At 35.9% G+C, this 16,829-nt stretch overlaps 1 protein-coding gene across 1 annotated transcript in view; it reads right to left on the bottom strand.

The window, feature by feature from the left end:
* Positions 1-2,168: 2,168 nt before the first annotated feature.
* Positions 2,169-16,829, bottom strand: part of qm (geranylgeranyl pyrophosphate synthase quemao) — a 196,138-nt gene continuing 181,477 nt past the window's right edge. The window contains exons 9-11 of the mRNA XM_090395756.1: positions 16,364-16,466; positions 10,040-10,154; positions 2,169-2,378 (exon numbers count right to left, since the gene is read on the bottom strand). Coding sequence (XP_090251882.1) covers positions 2,303-2,378; positions 10,040-10,154; positions 16,364-16,466 — 294 coding nt within the window. The 3' untranslated portion in view covers positions 2,169-2,302. The remainder of the gene's footprint in view (positions 2,379-10,039; positions 10,155-16,363; positions 16,467-16,829) is intronic.

Raw genomic sequence — 16,829 nt, 5'->3', positions numbered from 1 at the left:
GTTAAATAACCTCTATCTATTTTTATTCTAGCTTCTATTATTCTTCCATTCCATAATTCATAATGTTTTAACTGCTTTGAAAGGGAATTATGAATCCAGATCATAACTCCACTATATATGATATTATATATGATAATGGCATATCATATATATGATATATATATGATATGCCAGATGATACTAGAAGCTATGAAATTTTCAGTGGGACTATAGGCACAAATAAGTCTCATTGTCCAGTTCCACCCATCACCCTACTTGATATTGACCATTCAAGAAATTAGCCTCGTATTTTGTTTCAATACTATAGCTGCATCTTCTTTTCCCTGATTGTCATTGCCTGAATATAACATTTTGTATTTATTGCTCAGAAAAATCACACCATATTTTGTCTTTGTTTCAGTCACCCCTATTATGTCAATCTGGTACTTATCTAATTCCTCAGCTAGCTCCATTTCTTTGCCATATAGGCTTCTCATGTTGATAGTATACCGATCTTGAACTCTGGTGATGTTGAGTTGGGGTGTGTTTCAGGATTTGTTTCAGTAGCTGACTTTTTGCTTTCACCCTAGTTCCCTGGCAAAAACAATGGGGGCTTGTTTAACCGGGCGGCACCCCAGCTGGCATGAAATTCTGTCGTGTTGTACCATCATTTTATATTTTGGTTTAAGCTAATTAGAATACACTTTGGTCAGCTAAATCTCAAATTGCCAGCCCATCCTTGTTCGTTTAGTATCCAAGTAGATATCTAACAGGGTGCACCACAAGAAGGTGAGGATTGGACATTAGGTCAGAGGCCCTGGTCATTTCTCCACATTCCTTTAAAGGCTATGTGAAGGGCTCCTTTCATTTATACAGCTTTGATCCTTAAGCACCACAGAAGAAAACTCTCCACAGTTAAATTCACTAACAGAATCAATAGCCAACGACAGGATCACATCTCACTCAGGACTTTGAATGCCTGAACAGGAAAATCTAGATAAAAGAGATCATCTACTTTACAATATGACCATGAAACTAGAAAACAGATCAACTTACAGCACCTGCCCATTGAAATATGCAAAAAGCCATTATTTTTCCACTATACTACGAAAAAACACAATGTTTAACTTAATCTCCTAGAACCTTGTTCAAAAAAGGATTCATAGCATGAAAATAAAAGAAAAGGACTTGATACTACACATCACTTAAATAATCTAAACCATGTCATTGCCTATACTGGTGGATCATCTGAAGCACTCAACCAAGGAGGAGGAGCAGGGGTTTTTCTAACTCTACCTGGAGGCGAGAAAAGAGCAAATCAAAACCACAGCTGGCAAAATAGCTTCCGACTTCACTTGTGAATTAACAGCCATACAAGCAGCTATAAAGTTCTCTCTAATCCAGTAATAAACATTACAGTAGGAATAGTCATCTACAGTGACTCAAAATCTGCACTTGAAGCATTAAAAAATGGAAAAACAAAACTCACATAGGAAATTCATGAACAACTAACAACTTTAAATTTGAAAAGCAAGAACTGTACACTGCAATAGATACCAGCCTATGTAAATATTGAAATATTGAGAGTGCAGATAGACTAGCCAAAGAAGCAAGATAGTCACTTCAAAAATTACACCCACTATTACTAACTGATGCTAACTCTGTTGCAAAAATAAGATTTGTAAAACAAACTATCAAGAAGAAGAATGAAATCAGCAAAATTAATGAAAATAGATTAATAACTATCATCATCACCAGACTAAGGATGGAACATTTTAAAGGCATGAAAATTCAGCCAGATGATACTAGAAGCTATGAAATATATTCAAGAACTGCCAGAGTTGAACTAACACCTGTCCATATCTATTCTCATCCAGCAATTGCTACTGCTCTACAGAAAATTGACAATAAAGCTATAGAAAAGCTCTACCCCCATCAGAATTCAACAGATTGCAAAAGCAGTTCTACATGCCTACGGTCATATCCAGAAGCTCTTCAATGGACTTGACAACAACTGCATCAAACCACCTAGATTGTGGAAAAATGTTGTCATAATATCAGATGAGTTTTTCCCAAACTCTAAAATATCTAGCATTTAAAAGAAAATAACTGCATTCAAATATATAATAGATATGTTTAAAAAGTATGAATAGAAGTACAATCTAATCATTTGTTACTTAACATTCTAATTTGTCTTGTAAATAAATTATATACTTTATTAAAATGTTTTGATTTAAAATCAGTACAAGTTTCTAATTACAGAATTCCAAGAATGCAGAAATAAGTACAGCCTACAACTTTTTCAGAATTTTTTACACTGATGCTACCACGTCTTCAGTTCATCTAACACAGCAATTAGATGAGGATTATGGCCTAATCTTTCAATTTCTTCACGGGCTCTAATAAAATAAAATAAAAAAAAGATACTTATTAAAAATAATTTATATATATAGCAAGATTCATCAGAAAAATTCTGAGGTTCAATTCAAGTAATTTATAATGTGTTCTAGCAGTTTAGAGCATTCTGCCCAATTCTAATAAAATTCAATGATACAGTTTGGCTGCATCACTTAGGCTACAAGTAACATGGGCAAAAAAATTAATTTGTTTAGTGATTTTCTGTCTTTTCACCATAATATATATACATACCCCTTATTACTTTTCATGCTGAGGGACTATCCAAAAGTTGGTTAAACTGGCTGAGATGCAAAGTATAGGCATGACTTACAGATTGTGAGCGAGTCATGCCTATACATGTGAATTTTCCTGGAAGCACTGCTGTTTTTAAGAACTGAAATTTGGTATGGATCACTAAAAAGTCATCACATCTTTCCTTTGAGTAGCATCTTTGAAAACAAAGTGGCAAGTGGGAGTATAAAAGTGTGAGGGAAAGTTATGTTGCTCTTGGCCCAAAACCCCCTCTTGCACTATGTGCTTTATCTCTGCAACATCTTTAGTGAATAGCTAGCAAGAATGAATTCATGCAACTCCTTTACAGCAAATAAAAAAATGAGGCACTTTATTATGTTCAGCCACTAGACCCACATGATTTCCTTTGTCTGGTCATTGATGGATGTTTCTTGATGACAGTTCTTAGCAGTATGTGTAAATGCTCTCTGAATAGTTTCATTGAGTTGCAAACTGATTTTCTTCATCATTCATTTCAAAAATCACAGAACAAACAGTTGGGCAATTAAGCTATATTGAAACACTGCAAACTGTAATGGTAGTGCTGAACAGCAACTCATAATGAAGCAATACATCTGACAACAGACAATTGTATTGGTAGCCTTATGCACTTCGTTGTGCTTATTCAAGAACTTCTGAGTAACTCCTGATATTAACTGGGTACTTCTCAGTTTTGTGTAGTACAAAGATTAATGTCTATTTAATAAATATTGCCTTTACTTATATCTCAATTCATCTTCATTTTATGCATCCAGCCAAATGGTTATGGTTTATTATAACAAAGGATGACAGATAGATGTAGCAAGTAGGGTTTTTTTTTTTTTTACTTGGTTAGAAAGTGAACTACATTTAATAAGAAATTATATTTGTTTTTATCCTTTACTCAAGTATGAGCAACAAAAGTTTGCACATGATCTGGTGATGCACCACTTCCTTGCATATGGAAATATAACTTCTGCCACTGATTAGCTCTCAGTATCTCCAAGAGTCTAGTACCCACTGATGAGACCTCTTATAAAGGTTGAATTGAGCCTGGAATGTGTGATACAGATCCAAAAGGAAGTGCTGTACATTATAAAATACTATGGCAATCTATTGTAAAGTCATCTACCTCCATATTCAAGTAGCCTGGTCATGAAACTTTTCATGTACAAACTTCTGTGTGCTCATGCTTGGTTAAAGGATAAAAACAAGTACTGTAAGGCCTCATTTTACGAACTTAATTCATTCCAGAAAGCTGTTCATATAAAGTTCATAATGCAAAATTACTTTTACCATAGTAATTAATGTAAAATAAATTAATCTGCTACACATGAAAAATTTCACCTATTATCATAATTAAAATAAAATAAAAATAAGAATATAGCATGAACTTTAACTTTACTGAAGATATATGGGGAGGAGGAAATTACTGTTTTGAAGGTGAGTCACTCTCCATAAAAATGTCAGGTAACTGCCCCTAGGTGTTACTGTTTTTTTTTTTCTGTCTTTTTTGTGGGTGGACTAGATGGTAATTCTTTAGTTTTGATTACAAACTTATCTAGAGTTGTCTGGGTTTGTCTTATTCTTAAAATTTTTCTAAAATGTGCAATGATATTATCATTAAACATGCTAACACTGTTATTAACCATAGATACATCAGGCTGCCACTTTTCTACAGTGGTTTGGATTTTTTTTACAATGGAAACACAGTTCTTTCATTTCAGCAGTGAAAATGGTTCCCTTACTGGGCCCCTCCGCCTCTGAAAAAAGTTCATTAACAACTTCCTCATGATGCTCCTTTTGCAGTTCTTTTAGCTCCTCAGTGGTAAGTCTCTGATGATCTTCCACCAACTCCTCATCAGCACTGTTCACTTCTAATTGGATCTGCCCAGACACAGATCAACCACAGATTCTGCTGGCTCTGCAGGAAAACCTTCAAAATCTGTGTGTCACATACTCAGGCCACAATTTTTTCCAGGATGAGTTCATAGTTCTCAAAGAACATTCTACATTCATAAGCCTCAAACAATGCAAGATGTCAAAGTGCTTTTTTCCAAAAGTCCCTGAAGGATCAGTAAGCACCTTTGAAACAAAGCCTTTGTATAAAGTTTTGAAATTGGAAATGACCTGCTGATCCATGGGTTGGATAAGAGGAATGGTATTAGGAGGTAGAAATTTGACTTTTATAAAGTTGTGCTCACCCAAATCAGCCTCCAAGCATGGAGATGAGCAGGAGCATTGCCCAGCACAAGAAGTGCTTTCAAAAGTAGATTGTTCTTTTTAAGGTAGTTTTTTACACTGGGGTCAAACACTTCATAGATCCATTCTATAAAAAACTGCCTTGTTACTCACTGTTAGATCTCCACATCACATCTAGTTTACTTTTTATTACATTGTTTGATTTAAACATTCTGGGATTTTCTGAGTGAAACACTAACAAAGGTTTGATTTTATACTCACCACTAGCATTACCACATAACAAATTACGGTATATGTGAATCCACTAACAAAGAGTGGATTCACAGCACTTAGAACCAAACACACACTGATGCAAACCGATCAACAACTGAGAGGTAATGCCAGCTCACGTGAGTGTCAGTGCATTTGTAAAACGAACAGCGTTCACCAATTGGTACAATTATTTTTCAATGGAAAAATTCGTAAAACGATTTGTTCATAATTGGAGGAGTTTGTATAAGGAGGTTTTACTGTATATAATTTCTTGTCGGGTATAGTTTAATTTGTCGTATGTGGAAATATTCAGAGTTCAAGAGTATTTTATTCCCCCCAAACCAAGTTGAAACACATTAGATTCCCTATCTCTTATTCTGCCAACCACTATCAGGAACATTCTTAAAAAAAAAAAAAAAGAAAGAAATATTCCTTTCTACCCATCCTAAACCATCTTTATGATGGACTCAGCATGTTGATACATATTTCCCCACTTTGGAAATACATCTGCAAGTTTATTTTTTCAAAAAAATAAAAAAATAATAATAACTAAATATAAATCTTCTACATATCAGAATTAAGTTTATCCTCGAAAAGGCGTCTAAAAAGTGATATTCTTCGATGTTAATATTCAATGCAAAAAGCATAGTTCTCTGTCTATTTTACTAATGTTGGTAAACTTGCAATCTCCAGGTGCTACATCTATCAATCTCTGCACATTAACCCTCCCAAAATGTGGAGTGATTAAGACTCTCAAATACCAACAATAAGTACAATGTCACTATCATCAGAAATTGACTTAAATCACTATCATCAGAAATTGACTCAAACAAACATTTTCTCTCTCATCTTCCAAAAACAGTTGACATACATATCATTAGACCTCCATAATATGAAAAATCAATGCAGGGGGTCCTATCATCACACATACAGCTCATCATGCTGTGCCTTAATACAATACATTCACTGTCTTTGTGCTCAACCAACTCTTGGCAATGCATTACCATGTACCACTCCTCCACACAAAAAACTTACTCCTCACACCCTCCATGGATTATCCGAGCAAGCCACATGTCCTACCTGTCTCTCCATTCTATGAAAAACCTTAGTTATATTAAACTAGTAATAGCCCTTTAACATATATGGAAACTTAGAAGAAACTTAGAAACAACTTAGAAAAAAAAAATCATGCCGATAGTGATGCCATCTATGGTCGAGGCCGAGAACTTTTCAAACCACCCTCGTACTTTCCACAAGCATATAATGATGAATGGGAATTTTGGATCATTCTTCTTGTAGGCATGTAATGAAGTCTCCTAGACTGTTGTGAGACAGACATCTCTTGCTCTCACCCATCACTCGAGTTCGTCCCAGAGATGTTCAAAAGAGTTGAGATCAGCGTTCAGTGAATGCTAGTCAAATATGGTGACGTTTACATCCACAAACCATACAGTTATAGCAGTAGCAGCCTTATGACATGTTGCATTATTTTGCTGAAAGAGACAATGGTCAGGTCTGTAGAAACACCACAATATAGGAAATATTGCATGGCCTAGAATGTTCAGATGCCTCTTAGAGTTCAATATTTGTGGCACCACAAACAAAGGTCCAATTCCAAACCAGAAAAAATAGGACCATAAGATCACACCACCACCTCCAAATTTCATATTTGAGATTATGCACTTTGGTAAGAGACGTTCACCAGGCATCCACCACACCCACATCCTTCCATCTGCTCAGTATGGAGTGTTGCATGATTCATTGCTCCATAACACAGCTTTCCAAGCTTCCACATCATACTGTACACACTCGTGACACCACTGAAGATGTCGTTTTTGGGAAATGTGGGACTTGCATATTGTAGTTCTACCATGGAAACCTATGTTGTGAGCCTCGGTTCTAATTGTTTTAGTGCAGATTTGTGTTCCAGTCAATGTCTGAAACTCCAATTCAATATGTTGGCTGACGAATGGCGGTTTTTACATATTATCCTTCATAGTATCTTATGGTCACATTCAGTGAGTGTCGATGGGTCGTCCACTGTGAGTAGTACTTGCAGTTGACTCCCTATGCCTTCATCTCAGTATGGGATTACTGATTATTGACCTGGGATGGCCCAATTTGTCAACAATTTGCCAAACAGATCAGCCTGCAACATGACATCCTATCACAATGTCTCTTTCAAACTCTGTCAGTCCCCTTCTTGCAACAATTTCACCCAGACACAGTTGCACTGACTTGGAAACAATATATTCCTCCAATTTATACTGGCTACAAACATGACTCGTTGCACAGTACAATGTACCTTGCCCATGAGGATGTCCACTGACTTCTTTTTCAAGCAGTGTATTTTAAATGAATTATGTCTCTGAACTTTCTAAACAAACCTTGTGTGTGTGTGCGTGAACACATGCTGCACATGATCTTAATAATGAAGGTTGAAACATTAGGAAATTAAAGTCATTAACACAGTGGTATTCTCCACAATTTTATAATAATGAATGCTGATCACTATATAAGAGTAAAAGAAGGGAGTTAACTCTTGCAATGATCAAGCCTTAGCACTGTAAAATCTCGATGTAGCTTAAAAATACCAAAGCGCTTTATCGATTTTTTACATAGGTCAAATCCCATGAGAACTGTAAATATCCTTGTTTGTTTCTATGTATATTTTTCTAAATATCCATGTAGTTAATCCTGTGGGAAGTCAATGTATTTACTGTTTTAACATCGAAAACAAAGGCAATGCTTTGCCATCGGAACTTTGTATATAATTATGTGTAAAAGCGCAGGAAAGTTGTTTACTAGTTTTGTGTATGAGAGAAGTGCTTACAAGCTCTGCGTTAACACCTTTAAAGTTAGTATCTAAGAGTGCCGCTAGGTTTAGAGAAGTTTTCGCACCCCGAAAGGACAAGAGAAGTATCAAAGAGGTCTGCTAGTTTTAGACAAGTTCCGTGCCTGGCAAAATACAATCAAAAGAATTCACGAAGGAGAACAATGAGCGAGTCAAACTTAAAGGAAGAGCAAGGTCCTGAGATCGCAAAATAAAAGGAGACTGAGCCAAGCATGAAGGGGCTTCCAGTTGTCAAGAGAGAGTCACCAGAAGTAGGAACTAGAGGCAGTCGGGACCAGGGTGGAAGCGAGCTACAGACCATAAGCGGAGTCCGAACCAGAGCAGTGGCGGCAGAGAACAAGGAGAGTCCAGGCCCAGTTGCTGACAGAGGAGAGCCGATATCCAAGTGTCTAAAGAAAAAGGCGAAGCGCTGATACCGAAAAGAACCAGAGCCAGTCGGCGGCAGTTAGTAACAGAAGTGGCGGCAATTAGAAGCAGAAGTTCCCAAAGTAGGAGCCAGAGGAGAAATTGCCTGTATGCTGAAACCCTTTGCATGTGCCATTCGAATACCGCAGATTGCAGTCCAAAAGTCCACTAACATCCCTACATGATACCGCTGTAGCAAGTTACTCCTGAAGGAAGCCTAAAACTCGAGATGAGAGAAAAGCCATAAAGACTTTAGTAAAAGACTCTTGACTGAATGTGTGATACAGAGCCTCTGTAAGTTACATACTTTTGTATATTTTCTCTTATAAACTAGGAGATATATTGTATACGGACTGTTAAGAATTAGCTTAAAAGTAATAAGAAGTGCCCATAAGAGAGTCGATTGGCATGTTAGAAGATGATATCAAAATTTGTAAAAATAACTTAACAGAGAGTTAACTAGCCTCTTTGCGAGTAAACTAGAAGTTTAATAAGTTGAATTTGTAAGCAGAGTTAATAAGCGTTTGAGTTAAAGACAATATTTAGTATTGAAGTAAAAGAGTTCTAATTTTATGCTAAAGAATTTTTTAGATGGGTAGAGAAAGCAATCTCCCTGTCGTTTGATTCATGTATATTTCATATGAATGTCAATAAATGTGTTTTATTTATCTGTTAAAAGAATATTGCCTGATTCTTTATTTTTACGACTGCACTGTTCCTAAATAAAATTGGACTTGTGAGTGGGAAACAACTAAGGCATTAAGAGCGCAGTTTAGTTACGAACCATGACTGTTTAGAGATCTACCCGGCGTTTTATTGAGTTTTATGCCGAATATTGATATATTGGATGCCACAGTCTAACAAATAAATTTTCCAGTGTTCATTGGCATATGACTAATAAATACGGAAGGTGGATAAACATAATAAGCAGTAGAGTAAGTGAGAAAGGTTACGAGAGAAAAAGTGTGCACTGCTAATTAGAATAACGGTATATAAAGTATAGAGAAAAGTCATTTTAAATAATAGCAACAAACAATATATTGTTACAGCACTATAGTCAATTTCCTCTGACACATCTATGCAGTCTCAGATTATCGAAACTGGTGATGCCAATTCCTCGACCCACATATATTGAATTATGCCAAAAATCTAAGGCATTGTTACAATAATCACTAAATTTTAGAAATTTTTCACCATGGCTTTAGATATATACTGATTTACTTGCCAGAAACTTAAAAAAAAAATATATATATATATATATATTATTATTGACTATGTCTTTAAATTTCAGTCAACTAAGAAAGCGTTCAATTTTTTCTATTTTTGAAGAAAAAATATGAGTCAACTTAGGAGGTCTGCATTTTTTTTTTTTTTTTTTTTTGAAACAACTTCACTATACAATCCTTTGGTGAGTAATTTTTATTATTATTATTCGTGACACCTCCAAGGAGTCCAAGGACTCATCAACTCTCTGTCTCCACCACTACCGAACTTCTACTACCAACCAACTAGATCAGCACCATCTACTGCCACCACCACAATAACAAGTATTTTTTTGTCTGTAAGTTGTGTGTGTTTTGAAGGGCCGATTTGTCTGTAAGCGTTTATTTTACCTACTCCAGTTATACATGATTATAATCCAAGTGTATATACAAAATGATAATAAATATCAATACTCACTGCAAATCTAATTCCACAAGTATTTTACGAGTATAATCAAATGATCCCAATTTTTCCAAAAGATCTACTGCATATTTCTTGATTTCTACATCCGTTGTTCTCTGTCGAATAATATCTAATGCAAAGTGAAGGCAATAACCCAAAATATTTGATATGCTATAAAAAGAATCCATTTCTTATGAACAATATCTCCTAATAAGAATAGCTGTTAAGCTTGCAAAGATATTAAAAGAAACATTTGTATCTGGAAAAAAAAATATTTCAATTTTGATGAACAAATACGACAGTTTATCAAATAAAAGTATATAAATTTTACTCTTTTGCATAAGAACCAACTCATGACAAATGCAGTGCATGAATTTTTTAGATATAAAAAAATCTGTTATGATAACAATTATATTTGAAAAAAGGTTGACTCTCATTATGAACTCATAAGGACCACTGAGAATATTTTTGCAGTAAGTTTCCTTTATTTGTCTACCAAGATTCTGTCCACAGAATCTTGGTAGGCATAATAAAGTTTTCAGCAGTTCATTTCTGAGTGAGCATTATAATAGTGTTTGCCAAACAAGTTTCATCTACTATGCAATACTGTTGGAAGTTTTTCCACTAAATTAAAGATACCAAGAAATTATATACTCGGTTTAATCCTTTATCCAAGTGTAAGCAAAGAAGTTTGCACCTGAAATATAATCAGGACATGACTTTTACCATGAATAGGTCTTCCAAATGCTAACTGCTGATATGTTGTCATGCAACAATTTCAAAATATTTCAGGCCCAAACTTTGTTTGCTTATACTTGGATAAAGGATTAAACCAAGTATATAATTTCTTGGTATCTTTAATTTATGCAATACTGCATTTTTTAATGCATTTGTTTTATTTGCATAGTTTAACGAAACTGATGAGATGAATTGTTGCAATGAAGTGCATAGGACCCAAAGAAACAGCCCTGATTTGTGTAATAGGTCTTCCGAATGCTAACTGCTGATATGTTGTCATGCAACAATTTCAAAACAGATGAAATTTAATCAAAAGCTTTGATAGAATTTTCAGATAACTTCACAACTGACAGAGTTAAATAATTTGATTATTTCAGTAAATCTACATAAACAAGTGTTAAACATAAGCTTCATTAAACATGTCTTTTGGAGTTGACATGCAGTGAAGATCATGTGGATTGTTGCAGGGATGGCTATAATCACACAGATTCTGCAAGAATTTTTCAGTAAGAAGAAGCAGTTGGTTAGCAATAATAAAAACAATGATCATCTCAACAAGCAACAGATAATAGAGAGAAGTCCCAATAATTTTCAGAATTGCTGCCCTTAGATGGTTAACAACTCACTCTGCAAACAAATTTAAACTGGAGAAGAATTTACTCATCAGTGTAAGACCACATCCCTGCTTACTGGAGGCCTGAATTGGCTTGAAAAAGTTCCATGTTGTGTTCCCAGAATAAGCAAAAAAAAATGTTATCTCACCAATGGTATCAATGTACTATATGTTTACAACCTTCTGTTGGTGAGTCACAAAAGGTATGATGCATTTTTCATACATATCTGAAGCCAATGCCTGAGTTCAACATTTCCTTCAAAATCTCAAAACAAATGCCATCAGAATCATCAGTTTGGTTGGATTTTAACATGCATGATAATATTCAACTTCAGGTGAATCAGGTCATCCCTGATTGGCTCTTTGGGAATGTTGAGAAATTCATCAATGACTGTATTCTGATTGAGGTGAGCCGATATCCAAGTGTCTAAAGAAAAAGGCGAAGCGCTGATACCGAAAAGAACCAGAGCCAGTCAGCGGCAGTTAGTAACAGCAGTGGTGGCAATTAGAAGAGAAGTTCCCGAAGTAGGAGATAGAGGAGAAATTGCCCGTATGCTGAAACCGTTTGCATGTGCCATTCGAGTACTGCAGATTGCAGTCCAAAAGTTCACTAATATCCCTACATGATACTGCTGTAGCAAGATACTCCTGAAGGAAGCCTAAAACTCAAGATGAGAGAAAAGCCATAAAGACTTTAGTAAAAGACTCTTGACTGAACGTGTCATACAGAGCCTTTGAAATACAGAATCTTTGAAATATTCCCCACACACAAATTATTATCATTATTACCCCAAGACCTCATGGAGCCAAAGACTCATCTGGGAGGTCCCTTTATCACACACACACACATCTCATCATACCATGTCTTAAACACTCAAACTCCTTGCAGACACCACACTCTCAGGTAAGGCATTCCAATCATTCACAACTCTGCACGAAAAATACCTGCCTCTCACTCCCCTACACACACCCTCTTTATACAGTTTCAAGGGATGACCTCTGGTTCTCCCCTGATCTCCCACTATTCTCTGTAGAACTTCTCCACCATTGATCTTACAACAGCCCCTTACCAACTTGTAGGTCTCTATTATATCTCCCCTCTTGCTCCTTTCCACCAGACTCTGAATTACATCTGCTCAATGTTTCCTCATATTCAACATTCCAGAGGTCAGAAACTACCCTAGTCAGTCACCTTTGGACCCTTTCCAACATCTCTTCATCCTTCTGAAAACCCTGTGACCAAATCTGGGCACAATAGTCCATGTGTGGCCTAATCAAAGCCTTATACAACAGAACAAGAATCTCCCTACTTCTACACGTCAGTGTCCTCCACATCATTCCCAGAAGCCTTTGTGCTGTCTTCACAATTCTGGCTATGTGTCTCCTAAATTTTAGATCCTTATCCACTATCACCCCCCAGATCTATTATTTACTCTACCTCCAACAATATATTCTCACCAAGCATAAATTCTGCATCCCATCTTTGTTTTCCAAATTTTAAAACCTTACATTTTGCAACATTGAACTCACATCCCCATTTCCATGCCCAATCACTCAATTTATTCAAGTCTTCTTGCAAGGCCACAACATCTTCACTACTCTTTATGGTTCGTCCCAACTTTGTATCATCTGCAAACAACTGAAGATCTCCATCCAAATCTTCGCCAATATCACTAATATACAAGTTAAACAGTAATGACCCTAAAACAGACCCCTGAGGCACTCCACTAGTGAATCTCCTTTTCCTGGATATCGCACCCCCATAGACAACTTGTTGATACCTATCAGATAGCCAGTCTCCCATCCAATGCACTAATCTAATATCCAACCTCATCTGCTCTAGTTTGACTGTCAACTTATCATGAGGTACTCTGTCAAAAGCCTTTGCGAAATCCAAGTATATTAGTGTATCCTTCTCCTCTGCTCAAGGAAGCATTCACTTTATTGTAATAAGTAAGTAGATTACTAAAACATGACTCCCTTTAGCAAATCCATGCTGTCCATCAAAGATAATACCATTGTTGTCAACCCAACTCTGGATACTAGTTCTCACAAGCTTTTCCAACAACTTAACCACAACACCTGACACACAGATAGGCCTATAGTTTGATGCTTGAGTTCTATCACCTCCTTTATGAAGTGGCACAATCTTGCCCTCTTTCCACTCCTTAGGAACTTGACCAAGTGCAAGACTCATATTAAAAATATGTGTCAAGGCAGGTGTCAACTCCCTGGCACATTCCTTCAGAATACGCGGTGATATATTATCAAGTCCCACAGCCTTATTTACATCTAGTTTACTCAACTCCCCAAACACCTCTTGCTCACTTACAGTCAGTCTCTCTCTCTTCCCCATCATCAACTGCTCTCAATCTCTCAATGAAGTCACATTCACAAGATTGAAAGACCGTTATGAACTGCTCATTCAGTATCTCCACCACACCTTCTGCAACAGCTGTCTTTATACCATTTTCTCCAATCAATGTCATCCTTCCATAATCATTCTTTCTTTTGCTGGCTACATATCGAAAGAACTCCCTAGGATTCTTTTTGGCTTCATTAGCTAACTGCTGTTCATACCTCTCTTTAGCTACTCTCACCAACCAAGTCACCCTCCTTGCCTGGGCTTTGTAGACCTCATGAAACTGGTTATTTCCACTTCTCTTGTGCTGCCTCCGCAATGCCCTTTTTCTCTATCGCATGCTTAATCTCTTTATTCATCCATCTCACACCTACCTTATTTAACCTTCTCACCCTTGGAATACATTTCGACATTGCGTCTACTAGATAGTTTTTGAAAACCCCTCAAGCTGCATTGATCTCTTTTCCAGCTAACTCCTCATTCCATGCTACACCCGCAAGCTGTCTCTTGAGCTCTTCATAATCCCCCCCCCCTTGTAGTTCCACATATACCCTTTTCTCACAAGGGTGCTTGCACTGCTGGCAACCACCCAGGTAATCACCTCATGGTCACTCTCACCAATTGGTGGATGATTTGACACCTCATTTATAATTACATCCTTTGATAAGATGACCAAATCCAAGATCCTTAATCCTCGTGTGCCCTCTGTTACATACTGTCTGAGGTAGTTATCCCTCAAAAACTCAAGAAACTAATTTTCTTTACTTCCCAGAATTTTTCAGTAAGAAGAAGCAGTTGGGTAGCAATAATAAAAACAATGATTATCTCAACAAGCAACAGATAATAGAAGTCCCAATGAAGCAGCATCCTTGAGGGAGGAGGGGGGGGGCACTATCCTTCACTCTAATATGGGTGATCTAAGTTATAAAAAGTTCCACATTTGTTGGTCTAAAGAAGTTGAGAATCACAACTCAACAAGGCACTGTATTTCTTTAGATTCTGTGAATATTACAGATTTCATGTCCCATTCTACTTCTACCTCTGCTTTTATTTCTGGATTTTCTCTCTTTTTTTAAAGAGCAGTTTGTATTATTCCATCAGCTGTGAAAAAGAAATCTTTCTTTCTTAATGATAAAAAGATAGGCATTCTTATCATTTTTGTCAAAACAATGTGCATGTTTTTTATAGACTCATAGCCAAATATTTCATTGCAGATGACAAAAATGGCACTCTTAACTTCCAGCCAGCACTGCATGACACTCAGGATGCTCAGTGGGGGGAAATATGCTATAGAAACACTTGCAGCCAACTGCACTTTGCAGGATTTTTTGAGCATCAATTAACATCAATATCCATGGGAATTTGCACTTTAATATCTTTTTAAGTGCAATCTTGATATGATAGCCATGAATGACTCAGATATGCCAATCACCAGCAACAATGGTCATAGTTCCTGTGTCCTAAACATAATGACGATCACAAGCTCAGACAATGAGTGACCTGAGCAAGTGTTCCCAAAATGTCTCAAATTTATTGGTAATGACAAGATCATTTTCAGCACACTTTGACAACAGAACTTCATATGAGTTTAATATTTCAACAACTTCCATCCTTACAGTTCTCTGCCAATGTTCATTTACACGCAACTATTGCATTCAAGTCACCACAATGTTACACAAGATGGTCTAATTTGGCATTGAACTGTCTTTTGAGTCATAAGTATCCAGAGATTACAGATTATGTCAAGCATAAAACCTAGCATGATATGATTTTATGGAAGGATAGTAAAGTTGAAGTAGAGATGGATCTTTACTTTTGTGTGGGTATGTACCATGAATTAATAATGGCATAGTTCAGGGATCACCTAGCAAAGAAAAAAAAAAAAAATCTCTGCAAGACATTACTCAGATATGTCAAACTTTTACTGTCTTTTTATTTAATTTAATATGAATGGGAATTGAAGAAAAAGGCCAAAATAAAACAAATGCATATATATAATAAGATAAAATTTTCTGAAACTTAGTTTCAGAAAATGTTGCTCCTATAATAATAGTGATGGAAATGGCAAAGTTTATTGGGTGATGGAGCTACTCTGTCAGAGCAATGTCTGAAGGCATCATCTGAAGACTTTTTTCCTCCCTAATGTAACACAGCCAGCACACCATCAGTGTCACTGGTTCTGTATATATTTTCCTAGTTTTTGTTTCCTTGTATTCTCTTAATTTTTTTTTTCCCTCCAAATTTTAGGTTTCATAATCTTAAATTCTTTTTTTGATGTGCATATACCAACTTGCATAACTGAGCTTTATTCTTAAAACCTTTCTCATACGGTACATTTGGATTCATCAATTTCAGCTCTAAACATCTTGCCATCCCAACCTTCTGAAACTGAACTACCAGTTATGTCTTTTTAGCTACCCAAAATATAATCTAAATTTTATAATAAATATGAATTTGCCTTTGGCTGATAAGTGGGGTAGTTCCATCACCTATAAGCTTTGCAATTTTCATCACTACATACTGATTATAATTCAAATAACTTCAAAACCGAAAGCAGTATAACATACTAATATAAATATAAAGTATAAAACAGAACTATTATGTAAAATTCTACATTAGAGGATACTAATCATCCTTGGATCTTCTGGATAATTCTGAATTGCATGAATTATTGGAAATGAAAATTTGCCTTCAGTCAAGTCTTCACAGTAACTCTTGTTATCTGTATACTAAAAAGAAACCAATTAAAAACTATGTACAAGAAATGAAGAATCAAATTAAAATCTTTCTTCAAATACTATGCTTTAAATCAGGGGTCATCAACCTGCGGCTGCAAAATGAATGTTATTTATTAAATTAGAAACTAAAAACCCTAAATATAGCATTTGCAATAAATTAAGGACATTTTACATTAAGTCAAGGATATTTTACAATTGAAAATAGTACATGCGATGCTGAAAAATTTAATACTTTCATGTTTGAACTCTTTGAAATCATATGCGATAATCTTTCTTTACATTCGTCTTGGATTATCATGGATAATGCAAGAATTCATAAACCCACTGATTTGTCAAATATTTGTTTTAATTATT

Source organism: Typopeltis vanoorti, chromosome 7 (genome assembly GCF_054136105.1).
Source record: "Typopeltis vanoorti isolate ZY-2024b chromosome 7, IOZ_Tvanoo_1.0, whole genome shotgun sequence".
NCBI lineage: Eukaryota > Metazoa > Arthropoda > Arachnida > Uropygi > Thelyphonidae > Typopeltis > Typopeltis vanoorti.
This window is presented reverse-complemented; position numbering and strand designations above follow the sequence as displayed.